General features: G+C 40.4%; 1 protein-coding gene across 1 annotated transcript in view; it reads right to left on the bottom strand.

Moving 5' to 3' along the window:
* The window catches only part of LOC124606304 (pickpocket protein 28-like), a 109,564-nt gene that overhangs the window by 25,056 nt on the left and 65,579 nt on the right, over positions 1-18,929 (bottom strand). Inside the window, exon 8 of the mRNA XM_047138286.1 lies at positions 2,611-2,673. Within this exon, the coding sequence (XP_046994242.1) occupies positions 2,611-2,673 (63 nt within the window). The remainder of the gene's footprint in view (positions 1-2,610; positions 2,674-18,929) is intronic.

Below are 18,929 nucleotides of genomic sequence, written 5' to 3'. Positions count from 1 at the left end.
TAACTGATGTGAGATAGTGACGTACAATTCCTTATCACCATCATGAGAGCGCAATTCCGGTTACATTTCACGGAGTGAGGGCATAAAACTGTTGTTTAATGGAGACGTTAATCCTGGCAGCACCTTTGGTGCTACTGTACAGGAGAAGACTGCGTGCCGGCACTGAGACTCTGCCCCTTCAGTCATTTCATTTGCAGCGCTATTAACAAAACAATAAACTGTACAAGTAACCAGAACATTGACTGATAACGTTCGGCGAAGCAGGGACTCTCCGCACCATCGCATCCCACAATAACAAAGAAAAACAGATTAGACAGAACGACTAGGCATCAGTAGAGGAAAACTGCTTCACAGTGAGTATCTATAAGACCCTTCCGGAGATATTTATATATTTTGGGCAATCAGTTTTTATAACACGTATATCTTTCAATACATTTGCTACTAACGAGGTAAACTGCAAACTCAATGGCTCTTTTCAACGGTCTTCATTCTTCGACTGGTCTAGCGTAGTCGTTACTTTCGTTCTGCTACGTGCCAACCCTGCGATTTCTGCATACATTGTGTCACTAGTATCTCGGTTACCGATGCTACGTATTTTACTGTTTCCCTGGAGCAGGAGCTTCCATTTTCTACCACTCACCCAGAATATCTATCAATCGATCTTACATGTATTAGCGAGTAACTCCAACCACAATTTTCATTTTCTGTTGCTTCCCGTAGCTACACCATGATGCTCCAGAACAACCCCCAGACCATCCCTTCTCAATGAATACTTGTTCCTCTAGCTACTCTGTATAATACTATTGTGCCTCATACTTTATTTGTCAATTTATTCTAATAGTTTCCTGAATATTCTAATTTGTCTGCTGCTGTTTTCCTCGTTGTCCACAATTTACATCTGTTCACCATTTAGTCCAATAGCACAGTTTTTACAACTTCTTACTTAGGAATAGAATAGTATTTGACATTTGCAAAACTTTATTGCCTTAAAGAACGGTGTTTTGGCCTGTAACACACAGTCTTACGTTCTTTCACTATTTCTTGTGGCCTTTCTTCGTGAATAATTAAAACTTACACTAGTTCTCCTAAGTATTTCGATATTTGGAACTGCAGTAGGTTCTTACTTCTACTTTTCATCACTTGCGTCTTCAGCTCTTGCATCTTCAATCAAAATCCTGTTCTTGATATGCTGACCACTATATCTAATACTTATAAGAAACCTTCTACACTTTTATCAATGTCGTCAGCGAACTTTGCGTTTTTAGTCTCACTTCTTTGTGAAAGCTAAATATACTTTTACTACCACTCTTTTATGAAAGCTTAAGATACTATTAATTCGTGACATGGTCTCTGTACAGAATACATGAATTCGAAATGTTGCTGAGCACCTACCATGAATTTCAAGTTGTTCAGCTACTGGCTAAACCGAATATCAATATAACAGCAAGTGCTGCAGTAGAGTGAATTAAAAGACGTCATCATATTTCTAAATTTACCGTACTGGTTTTTCGACAGAGAAGACAGAGGCAAGCCTGTCTCGACGATTCACATACCTAGCCTAACGTTCCGTTCTAATTATTTCGCTCACAGTACTTCCCCTTTGCTTTTGTCAATAATGGAAATTGCGCGCTTATCTTAGAACTTCATCACTGATTTCTTGAAATTATGCACAGTTAATTTTGCCTTGGTCTAAGTTTACAAGTGTCATGATGATATACTGTGTTCCGTTTATCACTGCTACAGTCTGCCACAATTATGCGATTTATAGTATAGCGTAAAGCGCACTGCGCCAGGGGAGACTGGGATCGAGTTCGGGGAGCTACTGTCGGGTTCATTAGGCTAGCGTCGTGATAACATTTTGCTCTTTAACAAATCACTTAACATTAATTTTCGACAGGTCCCCTACCTCCACGTCACAGACGCACCGTAGCTAGCGAAATGAACACGTGCTCGGGAGGAGCATTTTCGGTGGATCACAAAAGTCGATTATGGTGAATGCCGAGATCTTGTCCTTGAAAATGACACGCACAGTGTCCTTCCCCTTTCTTTCTTTATACGGTGTAGCACTCCCACAGGAATGACAAAGTCACCAACTTGATGTTAAATATTAAACTTCCTCCGTTCATTTTCAGATAAAAAATGCCACTGGACGGCGAAAACACACTGGACAGAATTTAGATGTGTCTCAGACGAATAGCGTACGTGAATTCAATAAAGATAACTTTGTGGTCACACGGAATGTATCTTGTCGGAGAAACAGTTATTCTATCAACGGCGCTCAAAAAACAGGTGCGCAGTCTGCAATGAAGAACAAGGAATAAAGGTAAGCCACTCGTCCTACAACATTAAGAAGAGTATGAAGTAAAATGTTACCCTGGCGTAATCCGCTAAATACATTACAGAAGCAGCACTCCCAAGATGTCAGCATGTATAGTTTCATATTTACGATGAAGGAATTTTTTTTTTTTCAATGTAGCTGTGAAATAGTTACAATTTTTTTAAAGCAATTAATGTCCAAGATGCGATAAACTACAGCAGCGAATGCTCTTGAGAAGCATTTGGCTACTCGAGACAATGTATCGATTCCGTCTCCGAATATGTGATACTCACCTAGAGCTTTATTAGCACACGCCTCGCTCTTGATGCTGCTGCATATCGGCGTCTTGGAGTCTTCTGCAGAGAATAAAAACTATTCTCATTTATAGTTGTCAGTATCTTATAATATAATTTGAAACGTACAAATTGTCAAAGATGCACTTGAACTTAGTAATTAAGGTTTACTCTACAGCTACTAAGAAGTACACTTCGACAGAGAAATTAAACATGTTATGTATAAACTAATAATCAACTTTCTAAACTTGGCGCAAATTAAACAGTTTCATTTCTGTCCATCTAACGTGGTTCACAGAACATAAGACCTAGATTAATCGTTATTATAATCTCAGCAGAAGTGTTACGTAGCTTAGACATGAGCCGAGCAGTGCACAAATAGTTTCCAAAATGGTTGTTTAAGTAGTTCGCTGCACGTTTTCTGGGTTATATTAGCCCGTCTGAAATGTACTGCATAAGCTGATATGAGGTAATGATAACTACTTTCCATCCCTATTTACGCAATACTTGTATTATGATTTAGATTCCGCTTTCTTCCTCCATCAAATACTGCATTATAGAGTTCCACATGAAATCACCCTAAACTCCAAATGTAGCTAGCAAAAGGAAGTATGAGACACAGATACTTGCGGGTTGCGGCATCATGTAAAGTTAAACGTCTGTGATGTTTTTTTTTTCAAGCGATTTCTTCTGTTTCATTTCAGATTCTAAGTAATTACCACAAATTTCTACATCTCTAGAGACAGCCCAGTGCATCGTCTTGTGTGCGAAAACGAAAACACTCATTGCTGTCCAAAGAAATTTCCGACGTAAATTTCAAAGGGCGCCAGCAGACTCTGAAACGATTTAGGCTTGGTATGACAGGTTCCTAGCCAACTGCAGTGTAAACAAACAAACAGTCACGTTGTGGCAGAACACGTACATATGATGAAATAGTGGAAAAGATCACAGAGAGACTTTCCAATAATGCCCACCAAAACTAGTTTCGGGAGCACCGACAGAAATAAACTTTCCTCGCTCAGCAGCTCACAATGTGCTGCGTAAACGACTTCGCTTGCACGCTTATAAAGTTTAAAATGTGCAAGCATTGAAGCGAAATGACTTACAACGTATCCAGAGTTTGCTAATGGGGTGGATCAAACTCTAATCTAGGAAATGTCGTTTTCTGTGATCAATAGATCTTTCACACTTGTAGGAAGGTTTACCGGCACAACATTATTCTGCATTTCGAAAAAACTCCATGGTTTTCAGGAACATGTCAAAGACAACGAAAAGTGAATTTGTGGTGTGCGTTGATGAAAGACTACATAGTCAGACCACTTTTCTTCATCGAAGAAACACTAATGGGAACCGTTTATCTGGACCTGTGTGAGTAATCTGCTGTCACTTAGCTTCTTCTCAGCACAATCATGTTCGTGGCTTCCTGTGTTGAACATTTTCGCTGTGATGGCTAATCCGTGATGGAACAACGATGTGGCGATCTCCGTACATAAGCCCTCTAGCCCTCTGGATTTCTTCCTGTGAGGTTATGTGTGTGTCTCGCCTGTACCTTACCTTGGAAATCCCCGCAGAGAAATTGTGGGTGCAATAACCTTCATCACCCCATACATGCTTGTGCACATGTGGGTTGAGACAGACCATCGTCTAGACAGTGTGTGGGCTACGAAAGAAGCCCAAATGGAAATTTATCAGTTTTTTGTTCAAAACTTTTTGAATTACTTTACATGATACAGCAAACCTCAAGTATGCATACCTCAATTGCATTTGATAATCACGAAGTTCTCATGTGGACATCCCGTATTTTTACTGCCAGGACGCTGACTCATTCGAGTTTCCTTGTCTGTTCTTTGCCCTATGCAACTTTTATGTAATATTGTTTCTCTTGAACGTTATTTAAACTCTTAGCTGTCTCTGATTCTTGTGTACTAGTTTAGTTTCAGATTCTGTCACTGGTTGCTACGATCTGTTTGTGCACATACTGGTCTCTTGTTGAAGGTATTCGTCGACATTCTCAATTTTGTTTTGCAATAGTCTCTTCATTTTCCCCGGGTATAGTGGAAAAACTGGTAGAAGCCGACCTCGGGGAAGATCAGTTTGGATTCCGTAGAAATGTTGGAACACGTGAGGCAGTACTGACCCTACGACTTATCTTAGAAAATAGATTAAGGAAAGGCAACCTACATTTCTAGCATTTGTAGACTTAGAGAAAGCTTTTGATAATGTTGACTGGGATACTTTCTTTCAAATTCTGATGGTGGCAGGAGTAAAATACAGGGAGCGAAAGGCTATTTACAATTTGTACAGAAACCAGATGGCAGTTATAAGAGTTGAGGGGCATGAAACGCAAGCAGTGGTTGGGAACGGAGTGCGACAGTGTTGTAGCCTATCCCCGATGTTATTCAATCTGTATATTCAGCAAGCAGTAAAGGAAACAAAAGAAAAATTCGGAGTAGCAATTAAAATCCATGGAGAAGAAATAAAAACTTTGAGGTTCACCGATGACATTGTAATTTTGTCAGAGACAGCAAACTACCTAGAAGAGCAGCTGAACGGAATGGACAGTCTCGTGAAAGGAGGATATAAGATGAAGATCAACAAAAGCAAAGCGAGGATAATAGAATGTAGCCGATTTAAATCGGGTGATGCTGGGGGTATTAGATTAGGAAATGAGACACTTAAAGTAGTAAATGAGTTTAGCTATTTGGGGAGCAAGTGACTGATGAAATGAGTTTAGCTATTTGGGGAACAAGTAACTGATGATGGTCGAAGTAGAGAGGATACTGGCAATGGCAAGGAATGCGCTTCTGAAGAAGAGAAATTTGTTAACATCGAGTATAAATTTAAGTGTCAGGAAGTCGTTTCTGAAAGTATTTGTATGGAGTGTAGCCATACATGGAAGTGAAACGTGGACGATAAATAGTTTAGGCAAGAAGAGAATAGAAGCTTTCGAAATGTGGTGCTACAGAAGAGTGCTGAAGATTAGATGGGTAGATCACATAACTAATGAGGAGGTATTGAACAGAATTGGGGAGAAGAGAAATTTGTGGTACAAATTGACTAGAAGAAGAGATCGGTTGGTAGGACATATTCTGAGGCCTCAAGGGATCACCAATTTAGTATTGGAGGGCAGCGTGGAGGATAAAAATCGTAGAGGGAGACCAAGAGATGAATACACTAAACAGACTCAGAAGGATGTAGGTTGCAGTAGGTACTGGGAGATGTACAAGCTTGCACACGGTAGAGTAGCATGGAGAGCTGCATCAAACCAGTCTCTGGACTGAAGACCACAACAACAACAGTGATTATCCTAATCCAATCTCATTTTTTGCATTATTGTTTAGTTATTTATGCATTGATTTCACTTGGCCAGCTTGGGTTTTCATTCCCTCTACCAAATCTAACCAGATATCGTTAGCGTACAGTACATAAGCAGTATATAATGACAGTAATTATAGTAACGATAACATAAGGGGTTATCAAAAGGTTTCCGTTTGAGGGCATTGCTGCAGTGTGTATGCAGCGTAGCGTAACTTCGATACGGCTATATAACTACCGACATGTAGGCAAGGGATTTGTGTTGCATTCGTGTCTTTCCGACATGCGTGAGGTAAATGCCGAAACGTGAATTATGGCGACTTGATTACCAAATGTATCCCAACAGGACTGCCGTACTGTTATTCTTTTATTCTTTTCTTGGTTGCCGAAGGGCAAACATCGGTAGACATCCACCGCAGATGAAGAATGAGGCAGCATGTCTACCGAAAACCAACTGCAACAAGGAATGTTGCTGTTTCATGATGAAGCACTTCCCCATACGCTTAACGCAGAAGTTACGCCAACTAAAGAGGGAGGCACTTGAGCACCTGCTCTACAGTCGTGGTCTCTCCTTGTGCGTTTGTCACGCCTTCGGTCTCCTAAAACCGCCTTGAAGGGTCGGCGATTCTTGACGGAAGAGGATGTGCAACAGGCAATTACGGACTTCTTCATGCAGCAGGACACAGTGTCTTACCAAACAGGTATTTTCAACATGATGCGTCGGTGCGATGTTTGCCTCAACGCTCATGGCAATTTTACGTGATTGACAGACCGATTCTGGGCATACGGTCTTCGAACGGAAACTTTTGATGGCCCTTTATATGCTTTTAAAGAATACGCGGAATTTTAGAGATGACAGCCTTGTAACATAGTTTTTATGTAACGATTTCCTTTTTACGTTCTTTCTCGAATGTAATAACGTCTTTTAGGAGGTGTGGCTGCAGTGCCTAAGAAATCAATGCGGAGAAGTTGTTGACTGAGCAGATGAAGAGCAAGAAATAATAGCGAAAGATTGGCAAATTAGATAAAAAGAAAAAAATAGGAATATAAAGGTACTAGAAAAGCATGGACATGTTTCTTGAAGTTTCCCGGTGGATTGAATACTCCATTATTTTTCAGGAGTGCATCTGTGATATTATTAACTCGTGTACCAATATGTCGGCTGACAAGCTGTCAGCCTTTCTCAAGGTGAATCGCAAGATTTTTAATGCATTTTGCATTGTGGAGTAAACGCGCATCCGTGAACGATAAAACTGTTGATAACAAGAGCATTAGCCATAGATAAAACTTTACGCCTTTAAGAGTAAAACAAAACAAGCACAACGTGAGCGAAGCCACAGTGCTTATGAAGTATTTGGTTGATAATTTGGAGGTCAGAGGTAAACTAACGTAACTGAAAAAAATTACTATTTTGAGATTTTTCTCGCATGTAGCTTGTTTAAGTCGTACCTTCCTACTGATAAACTAATGCATGTGCGTATTTCACAGAAAATAAATTAAGCAAGGTGGTACTTCCGTGTGTGTAACCTGAAACCCAGTGATCATACGACGATGGAGCCGAATGTAGTCAACCGCGCTCCTTATCGTATCGGCTGTTAAGATAGTTTGCCTTTCCGTGATATATTACTTCCGTATTATTATATGCATTGTTAAACACTTGAAAATAGCAAACTGCTGTAGGTTTTGATGCCTGGAGTACCATTTTTTGACAGACTCGAAGAATAAAATGAATTCTATTAGTGGAAGTCAAAGGATCGTGGAATTAGCGCCAAAGTTAGTAAAGGAAACAAATGTTTAAGAACTTTAACTACTAGTATTCTATCCTGCAATCTGAATCCATCATCAACCAATAAATCTCAGTAAGCACGCATATCAATTAAAGATTATAAGACATTCGTTTTAGCGCAAAATAACGAAGCTCTTAATGTACATTCCCTGATTTAGAATAATTATGATCTGAATGCTTTACCTCCAGTCGACGGTACTAATAACAATGAAAATGTCTCAGATCCTAACATAACTGCAGAAGCAGCTCTTCCTTCCGACGAACATGGCTGGAACACATAACTGTCACGACTGGAACGGCTGTCATACGATCGATCGAAAGTACACATCTGTTACTCATAATGTGTCATTTGCATCCAGCAAAATTCATCACTTTTGCGGAATAATACTATTTCCCTTATTTACTCAGGAAAACGACACTGTGAATGTACTGGGTGCTGTGTCTTTACCTTATGACAAATGATATTCATGGTATCGTTATGTTGCTGAAAAACCAAAATCCCTGGTATTCAGTTTTCAGTTTCCTTGCTGGTTGGCTGTGTGCTATACATTTACGTAAATGTACGTAAACAAACTCTCCTCAGACTGACACGCAATTACTGCGATTTAAATTCGACTAATGGTGACATTAATCATTTTAAGCTCTATTAATTTTGTTGCTGCCTTATGTTTTGAGGTCTGCGTCTTTCTCACATGTGGTAGCTGACGATAAATTAATAGGGTCACGAGAACATTGGCAAGAAATGCAACTATGAAATAGACGGTGTGGGGATCGAATGCAGTCGTACCGAGGCAGAGAACATTGGCGGTTAACTTTCCTTTAACCATGAGGGTGCACAATCACATCGGATGGCTGATAAATAAGGAGAGGTTGCTTATTAATCACTGTGTCTAATGCCTTGGATGACGATAGTACTCTCACTACACGAAAAATGGTATTTTCAGGAGGCAGGAAGTGAGTGCATCACCACACTAAGTGGAAGTGTAATACAAGGAAAAGATGCAGAGAAGCAGGTGCAGAGTACACATTTAAAACCTATGCAATTGTTTCGACAAACTGTGTTAAGCTTTCATGTATATCTACATCTACATCTACATACATACCGCGCAAGCCACCAAATAATGCGTGGCGGTGGGTACCCTGTACCACTACTAGTCATTTCTTCTTGCAAAAGAAAATGTTCAGAAAACATAACTTCTGAACACAGGCAGGGTATTTTCAACAGTTTCTGGAAACAAAGAAATAACGATGACTTTGAGAGATTATGTGTGGCTTCACACGTAATCCCAAAAATGTGGGTTGAAGAATATTACAAGAGAGCGGATTTAGGCTTAACGTGAGACTTCATTACTTGTTTGAAGTTCGTGGCAAAAGACTTTAAGCTTACAAACCATTTTTCTTAAATACTTCGTGTATTTCTCGAAATGTATGTCAGGACTGCGTTCACCGAAAAAAATACTGTTGGAATTGTTTAATCAGATCAGAGACGAAAGAAGGTTCCACCTAAGGACGAAGAAACAAGATATCGAAATAGACGACAGAGGGATAGAGAAACAATTAAAATCGCTCAAATGAGGAACGGGCGCTGAACCTGATGGGATACCAGTTCGATTTTACACAGAGTACGCGAAGGAACTTGCCCCCCTTCTTGCAGCGGTGTACCGTAGGTCTCTAGAAGAGCGTAGCGTTCCAAAGGATTGGAAAAGGGCACAGGTCATCCCCGTTTTCAAGAAGGGACGTCGAACAGATGTACAGAACTGAAGACCTATATCTCTAACGACGATCAGTTGTAGAATTTTGGAACACATATTATGTTCGAGTATAATGACTTTTCTGGAGACTAGAAATCTACTCTGTAGGAATCAGCATGGGTTTCGAAAAAGACGGTCGTGTGAAACCCAGCTCGCGCTATTCGTCCACGAGACTCAGAGGGCCATAGACACGGGTTCACTGGTAGATGCCGTGTTTCTTGACTTCCGCAAGCCGTTCGATACAGTTCCCCACAGTCGTTTAATGAACAAAGTAAGAGCATATGGACTATCAGACTAATTGTGTGATTGGATTGAAGAGTTCCTAATTAAAAAAACGCAGCATGTCATTCTCAAAGGAGAGCAGTCTTCCGAAGTAAGAGTGATTTCAGGTGTGCCGCAGGGGTGTGTTGTAGGACCGTTGCTATTCACAATACACATAAATGACCTTGTGGATAACATCGGAAGTTCACTGAGGCTTTTTGCGGATGATGCTGTGGTGTATCGAGAGGTTGTAACAATGGAAAATTGTACTGAAATGCAGGAGGATCTGCAGCGAATTGACGCATGGTGCAGAGAATGGCAATTGAATCTCAATGTAGACAAGTGTAATGTGCTGCGAGTACATAGAAAGATACATCCCTTATCATCTATCTACAAAATAGCAGTTCAATAACTGGAAGCAGTTAATTCCATAAATTATCTGGGAGTACATATTAGGAGTGATTTAAAATGGAATGATCATATAAAGTTGATCGTTGGTAAAGCAGATGCCAGACTGAGATTCATTGGAAGAATCCTAAGGAAATGCAATCCGAAAACAAAGGAAGTAGGTTACAGTACGCTTGTTCGCCCACTGCTTGAATACTGCTCAGCAGTGTGGGATCCGTACCAGATAGGGTTAATAGAAGAGATAGAGAAGATCCAACGGAGAGCAGCACGCTTCGTTACAGGATCATTTAGTAATCGCGAAAGCGTTACGGAGATGATAGATAAACTCCAGTGGAAGACTCTGCAGGAGAGACGCTCAGTAGCTCGGTACGGGCTTTTGTTGAGGTTTCGAGAACATACCTTCACCGAAGAGTCATGCAGTATATTGCTCCCTCCTACGTATATCTCGCGAAGAGACCACGAGGATAAAATCAGAGAGATTAGAGTCCACACAGATGCATACCGACAATCCTTCTTTCCACGAACAATACGAGACTGGAATAGAAGGAAGAACCGGTAGAGGTACTCAAGGTACCCTCCGCCACACACCGTCAGGTGGCTTGCGGAGTATGGATGTAGATGTAGATATGTAGAAAGATCTGTATCAAAATTCACATCGGAATGTTACCCACAAGCGAGAGTCGATACAGCATAGAAATCTGGAAGATCTGGGAAGCCATCTCAATACACCAAAAATGTATTCTTTGTACGTAGAGCACTGCAAGGAAAACAAAGTGATGCAAGAGTTAATAGCAAAGCAGTGATTTACCATGACATTTTAACACAGAGTTTAGCTTACGTTTCAAGGAAACTGCTAATTATACCTGTGATAACTGTGACGAGTTTCAGGTGAAACCAAAAATTCGTATAACAAATGAAGATGCAATCCAGATTAAATCAGATGCTGCTCACTTAGCAGAAGCTGATGCAGCGTACAAAAACAAGACCATTTACAAAAATTGGTCAAAAGAACCCGGATCAAAACAAAGGTTGCCATTATAGATTTCCAGAAATGTTCGCCGACACCACATCATGTTAATTCCAGTGTGTTTTATCTAAGAAAGGTCTGGACATATAATTTGACAATTCTTGATGCTTCAGAGCAGAAATCCTATAGTTGCATGTGAGATGAAACAGTTGCAGGTCGTGAACCTAAGGAAGTGTCACCTTTTTTGCTGTAGTAGGCTCTGCTTGAAACTCAATCTGAGGAACTTACGATATGAACTGATAACTGTGGAGGTCAGAAATATAATTTCACCATGACTGTGTCACATATTTGGATGCTGAGGTGTGTTTTTCTAATTTTGAAAGTGATCAGCCATAAAATATTATTGGTATATGGTGTCCAGGCTGTTACTGAACGAGCCAGAAGCAATTTGAGCTCAAATACCATTGGAATTGCTCGTCAATGACGCTTCAAGTAACTGAATGAAGTGTATAACATGCAAAAGGCCCATTTCAAACACTTTGAACGTGTCTCCAGAGACTCATCATCACCATTAATTAAGTGGATAACCAAAAGTTTATCATCAGAAAAATTTTTAGTTAGCCAAGATGTGCATCTACAAATATGTTCTATAAAACAACCTTTGATGGCGCATTTCTAGAGATTGACGTACAACAGCAAATAAGAAGGGCAGTATAGCGTGAAGAACTTCCTGCTACACGAAATACTGTCAGAACCATAGTTACGGAAAAGTATAAAGATATATAAAAACTACTAAGACGTGTGCTTCAATGTTTTAACTTTCCTACAGAAGTATGCTACAGAAAACGTCAACACAAGCTGAGAAGGACCCAGAAGGAAATGAACACGACGAGGATATTATCAGATAATTGTAAGGCGAACTCAGTATTTACGTATCATATTTTTATCCTCTCTTTCAATTTATTAATGAATGCGTGTTGAATTTTGACATGTTTTAAAGAAGCTATACGTACTTCAGTTTCTAGAAGCAAGCTTCTATGGTTGAAACTGTCATTTTTGTTTTATTTTCTTAAACTTTGCTCAGCAAATACTATTTTAATTACATTTTTGAAATGAAAGCAGTATACCCCTAATATATCTATATATCCCTTAATCTATCTACTAGCATGGAATACGCGTGATTGTTTTTATTCTTTGATTTCAATACCAATAATTCTGATATTTCCACTCACATATTATAGAATAATCCTGAATAACAAAGATAAACACATGTATGAAATGGACAATGAACTATTGTAATAAGCACATTGAAAATATCTTAAGTGGAAATAACAAATATATTTCTGAGACGTAAAATATCGTAAGTGCTATTCCCCTCGTAATATTACACAGAAACATTCACAAAGACAGAGTACACATAGAGACAAGTAGCAAAGGATATAAAAAGTAAGACTCTTCATAATTGTGTATTTGACTTACTTTACAGGAAACAAAATCCGAGCCGCAGCAGCTTCTCTGTGATCTCCTGTAATGCTAGTTCTATACCACTTACACCAATTTACCTCTGATGTCCATAATTATGGATGACATATGTTGCAATTCCTGGCAGTGAAGACCTAGAACAATATTTCCTTTGAGAGCGCAGATGTGAAATGAAGTGTTTTCATGATCTGCCGAGCAGGAAACTCTCATCGTGATTGAGCAGGTTGTCTGCTAATTGTATTTTCACAGTTTCCTTGACCACTGAATCCTAGCAGGATCAGGCTGTGGCCAGTATAATAACTTTTCCTTAATCCAAGAAATGGGTAATTGGAATACAATGTTCAGTCACTGCAGGTTTATTGGACTGTAGTGGGCGAGTCTATCGCTGAAGTTCAATGCAAAGTTCTTTTACAGCACATACTATGTCTCAGAAGGTATTTCATACATATTTGCCTTAGTGTAAGCAAATCATCCTTCACAGATCCTAGAAGAGTCGCTATCTTGGCCGGCGATAGGAAGATCACAAACTTTTAATTGTTCCTCATTATTTTTGCAGTTTTTGAAGAGATATTTCTCACATACAGCAGAATGGCAGTAGATTACATTTCTTTCTCCGTGTTCTTCTTTTGACTGGCCTGACGTTTTTACTTGCAGAGCTCTCTTAATTTTATTTTTTGTACATCCATTCTTATAGAATATTTATTCCAGGTGTACCAGTTCATTCTGTAGGTTATCAGCGCTGGGCACTACATAAGCCCTGTGTACTAACGTTTTAAGTACACTCATATACATAATGAACTGGTACATCAAATTAAGCGAGCTCTGCAACCGAAAACGCCAGACCAACCAAAAGAAGACAGAGAGAAAAGAAATGGACCAAGAATTGAACCCTGGGGGAGTGCAGAGACGACACATTCACGTGATGATCTTCTGCGATGCACAGATGATTCGCTGACAATTATTTCTAAGGTAGCTGTTATATTTTCATAATGGATAAACCAAATCAACGGTATCAAAAGCCATGCTGAAGTCAATCAGTGTTTAAAAAATGATCGATTTATGCCTCTCCAGGATATTTTCGATGTCGTCAGTCACTTTGATTAATGACCTTGCCGTGTTATGGCTTTTTGGGAAGGCTGATACATATTTATAGTGACTTTTATAAGCTTTAGTGGTAACCAGTTATCCGTTCATGTACAATCTTTCCGAAGTTCTAGATACTGAAGATAATATGCTGATTGGCCTACAGTCACCAGGTGACTTTGGGACTTCAGTTTTTTGGTATCGGTCGAAGACCAACTGAAGTCGTCTGTAATAGCTGTAACAGTACTGGCAACATTATCACTGCGTCATTACCGTCTGCCTCGGCAGAAATTATCGACTGCTTTTCGTAAGACCCAAAATATCTCTGGAACAATAACAGCTATCGGAAAACGACTTTCACCGGTATCAATGTGGGGCTGGGGCCCATGAATGTACATATTTGGAAACATTCTAAAACGAAAGCATATGTGTTTTTTTAACACAAACTTATGTTTTTTTAAATGGACCTCCTATAGTTTTTCTTCAGCAATCCATAGCATGTCAAAGCACATACACAATGGCGTTGATTGCATCGCTATATTCCCATTACATCCCGAGATATTGATATGCGAAGTTGACGCTTGAGACACCCGACATGCGCTGCTAGCGCACGTCCTGAGGCTCAGGCGTGAACCCCATGCTGCCCGTAATCGCGATGTGATTGACATGTGTAATCACACGTCCATACTTATCAAGAGGTCCGAAACGAATAATACTGTCTGCTGCCAACAACTCTCATAAGCACATAATGGTTTCCCTCTTGCACGTTTTACGTATCTACGTACACAATATGAACCAGTACCGATCGGTGTACACCAGTCAGGTTGTCTTATTTATCCTGCACACCCAAAATAAGGTTTATCTAATGCGTTATATGACCCATTGTGCCTGTCGCGCAGGGCCTGGCTCTACCTAGTCAAGTGTCCAACGTAGTTTCCACTACTGCCACAGTTACCACTTCGCCTTGTTTATGATTTGCGACCCATGCAAACTCCTGTACTCCACCACCCTCCGAGCATCCCATTTGTTGTTGCTTTGGTGTGCAGTACACCGCTTGCCAGTGTAGTCGTGCATCAGAGTAATCTAGTGACGGCACGGAGGTAGTACACATTGTGAATAAACGTTGTGTTTGGAACTTATACTGTACAGTATAATGTACACACATGAAGATATGGTAGAAATGCTGCTGATCTATGGAGAATGTACGTTGACGGGAAATACGTTATGAGGTTGCTTGTTTGTTGATAGTACTGTTAGCGAACATTATGATCATTAAGTTAATATGTCTGTTTTCTACCCTACTCTACATACCTGTACTGTACACGGTTGCAGGTGGACGAAATCCTGTTCAGGCAGAACGACTGTACAGAAGACGAGTCCCTGACAAGCCATCGCCTTCGCGCCGGATGTTTGGTCGTCTCACATCTCGTCTACGTGAAACGGGAAGCTTAAATCCAAGACCTCGACATCGTCCTAGAACACGCACAGATGAACGTGCTGAAGTTGCTGTGCTCGCTACCATAGCTGTGAATCCTCAAATCAGCACACGTCAAATTGAACGTGAAGTTGGTGTGTCGAAATCAAGTGCACAGCGTATTCTTAAACGTCATAAATCTCTTCCTTACCATGTTCATTTACACCATGATCTTCATGGAAATGACTTCCGCAATAGGGTAACACTTTGTCGGTGGGCTCAGCAAAAACTTCTGACTAATCCAAATTTTTTTGCAGATGTTCTTTTTACCGACGAGGCATCATTCTCCAACAAAGGAATTGTCAATGTGAGGAATATGCATTATTGGTCCGCAGACAATCCAAAATGGCTCCGTCAGGTAGAGCATCAACGTCCGTGGAAAGTTAATGTTTGGTGTGGGATTATTGGAGATACCATTATCGGACCTTTCCTTATAAATGGCATCCAAAATGGCAGACAATACTCCAGATTTATACGACACAATCTTCCTGTTCTCTTGGACAACGTACCTCTGAACTGGAGAATGGTCATGTGGTATCAGCATGACGGTTGCCCTGCACATAACGCCTTACGAGCACGACGACTTCTGAACCGTAAGTTCCCTGGTAGGTGGACTGGACGAGGTGGCCCAGTTAGGTGGCCTGCCCGATCTCCGGACCTTACACCGCTGGATTATTTTCTTTGGGGAGCTGTGAAGGATGGTGTTTACCAACATGAACCAACAACACCAGAGGACATGACGCAACGCATTATTGATGCTTGTACAGGCATCAAAGAGGAAACAGTAGCACGAAGTAGGGCATCCTTCATCCGCAGAGTGATCCTATGTATGCAAGCCAATGGGCATCACTTTGAGCATGAGATGTGAACGCTACGTTAAGTATGTAGTGCTAGTATCACAGTGGACGTTTCTACAAAGGGCCATTTTACCCAGTGATGTTAAGAAACATTTGTTTGCAACAATTTATCATCTAACGCATTAGATAAACATAACATTGATAATTATGTGATAATAAAACTAATTGGTTAAACATGTTTACATTCATCTTCTATGTCCTACCCGAACTTCCCAAATCAAAACATTTTTACCTAAACAACGGTAAAACTTTTAGTCCACTTGCTCGTTTCACTAAAACCATCAACATGAATTTTACTATTACGAGTGAATGATTAGCTGTCACTTGCGCTAGATCTACAGTAAAGTAAAGTTTTAACGTTGTACGGCATTACCTTTTTAGTAACGGATTAATGATAAGCGAAGTTAACTTTGTGACTAACGTTGCGGTACGCAGATATGTTACAGAACCGCATCACCCCTATCCCGTGGGATAAATACCTGCTGGAAAGTACGACGTTAATGCAGGATGGCAGCAGACATTATTATTCGTTTCGGACCCCTTGATAAGTATGGAAGTGTGACTACTCATGTCAAACACATCGCGATTACGGGCAGCATGGGGTTCACGCCTGAGCCTCAGGACGTGCGCTAGCATCGCATGTCGGGTGTTTCAAGCTTCAACTTCGCGTCTTAATATCTCGGGATGTAATGGGAATATTGCGATGCAATCAACGCCATTGTGTATGTGCTTTGACATGCTATGGATTGCTGAAGAAAAACTATAGGAGGTCCATTTAAAAAAAACATAAGTTTGTGTTAAAAAAACACATATGCTTTCGTTTTAGAATGTTTCCAAATATGTACATTCATGGGTCCCAGCCCTACATTGATACCGGTGAAAGTCGTTTTCCAATAGCTGTTATTGTTCCAGAGATATTTTGGGTGGAGAAGATACCTGGGACACCCTATATATATATATATATATATATATATATATATATATATATATATATATGTGTGTGTGTGTGTGTGTGTGTGTGCAGAGTAACATGTTTTAAAAAAGACACGTCTGTCCGCACGGTGCTATCTTGGGGCTGATAATTTATCACAACTTACGAGCTGACTGCTGCTGAGAAAAAGTTATTCAGTCGGTATACAGAGCCTTGAAAAACGGCATTAGGTTTCGCCTTTCCTATGCCAAAGCTGCCCAGTTCTTTCCACAGTGCTGCAGGGTTCGACTTCCTGCATACAACTGAGAGTACAAGCCTGATTTTGTCACTGCGCACGTTTTGCTTCACTTTGTTCTGCAGGTTACTGCGTATTTCATGCAGTGAACTGCGGAACAAAGTGAAAAGAAAAGTGCGCAACGCCAAAATTTCCTTAAATCTTCGTGCTGCGGGTGTCGTTTACTCATTTTCTACTTTAGTTCTGTCGCCAGTCATGTAGCAGGAGCTCTCGTTACTTTCACATAACATTTAGGGATATGTTTGACTTACAGTGCAGTAAGTCTGACACTGAATTCTCCTACATTACCGTCTAATACCAGCTCACTGCTTATATCCTGCCGTAGGATATCTGAATAATCCTTTTGTAGGACATCTGTTCACTTGTTTTAAGTTTTCGTATTACTAAGAATTTCCTCTGGCTGCCTGCACTGAATACATTAAAAATATCACTTCACTGGCAAGGAGGCCAGAAGCAGAAATCTGACAGGCATAAATTACTTTACCTGGCCTCTTTACCGCTATTATGTCCGTAAGAGGTTGGCGATATGTCGTGCAGTGGATTGGGTGCAGAGGTATAATACCCACATCGTCTGAGTGAAATAGTCCCCTTGCGTCCTCCTGGGAGCGATATTTTAACTGCCAGGCTATATTTGTGTTTGCGCTCGCACTGGCACTAGCGAGATCAACGCTGATGAGAGTGATACTGCCCCGATTTTGGGTGGTGTATATACGTATTAATAAGTTCTGCTTAGATACATTAACTTCGATAAACAAGAACTCTGATTCTCTTTTACCTTTTGCATCCAAGGGTACTAACTATCATAAATAAATAAATACCGTCTCTATCACTTCGTTTATTACCTACTACTGGTTAGAAAATGCATAGCAGATCATCGTTAGGTCTGATACTGCAACGAGCAGTTTGTCGCAACCAACAGTCAGTAATAAAAGAAGTGATCCCGTCGGTGTTTGTTTCTTTATTATAACAAAACATATCACGGTTCCCGCGACATCACGTCAATCATGTTCCTATTATTATCGGTTTTAGACCCTGCCACCACAGAAATTTTCGCGATCAATCCTTAGGGGTGTACAACGTGAGAGACGGATCGAATGTGAAGAGACATTCGGTTTGAAGCATATCTCTGATAGAAGAATTACTTTGAAACTAATCTGCTTGAATAGGTTCGTAAGACCCCTGAAAATGAAATTTAATGATTAGGTGTTGGCGTGAGCAGCTAGAAAGTCGCAGGATTGTGCCATTGTGGTGACCTGAGGCTGACCTGCGCAGCCTATGTCTCCCGCTCGGAAGAGAGACAATGGCCTGTATGCCCTATGGCAGACATTCTGGGAGAGTGATCGAAGTTACGATGCTCTGCGCTGAAATCGTTCGCTGCTGTAGTGAAAGACAGGCTGATGTGCAAAAGTATCAAACAAGGGCTGTTTAATGAAAAAGAGTAGTTCTCAATAATAGCAGATGCCTGTCTGACTGCTTCTGTCTGAAACTGCAGTAAAGAAATGGCAGAGGGAAGACCATAAATAAAAGTCAGTAGAGGATTGAGAAAGAAACGATAATGTTGCTAGCAGTACACCAAATAAAAATATATATGAAGTTGTGACTCACGAAATAACTTAGTAAAACTCAGTTAAACAAATAAGTAATAGTAGTGAGGTAACCCAAAACCATGGCGTGGAAAGTTCCTCCATCACTGATTCATCCATTTCGGT

The sequence above is a fragment of the Schistocerca americana genome, chromosome 3 (genome assembly GCF_021461395.2).
Source record: "Schistocerca americana isolate TAMUIC-IGC-003095 chromosome 3, iqSchAmer2.1, whole genome shotgun sequence".
In the NCBI taxonomy this organism is placed as follows: domain Eukaryota; kingdom Metazoa; phylum Arthropoda; class Insecta; order Orthoptera; family Acrididae; genus Schistocerca; species Schistocerca americana.
This window is presented reverse-complemented; position numbering and strand designations above follow the sequence as displayed.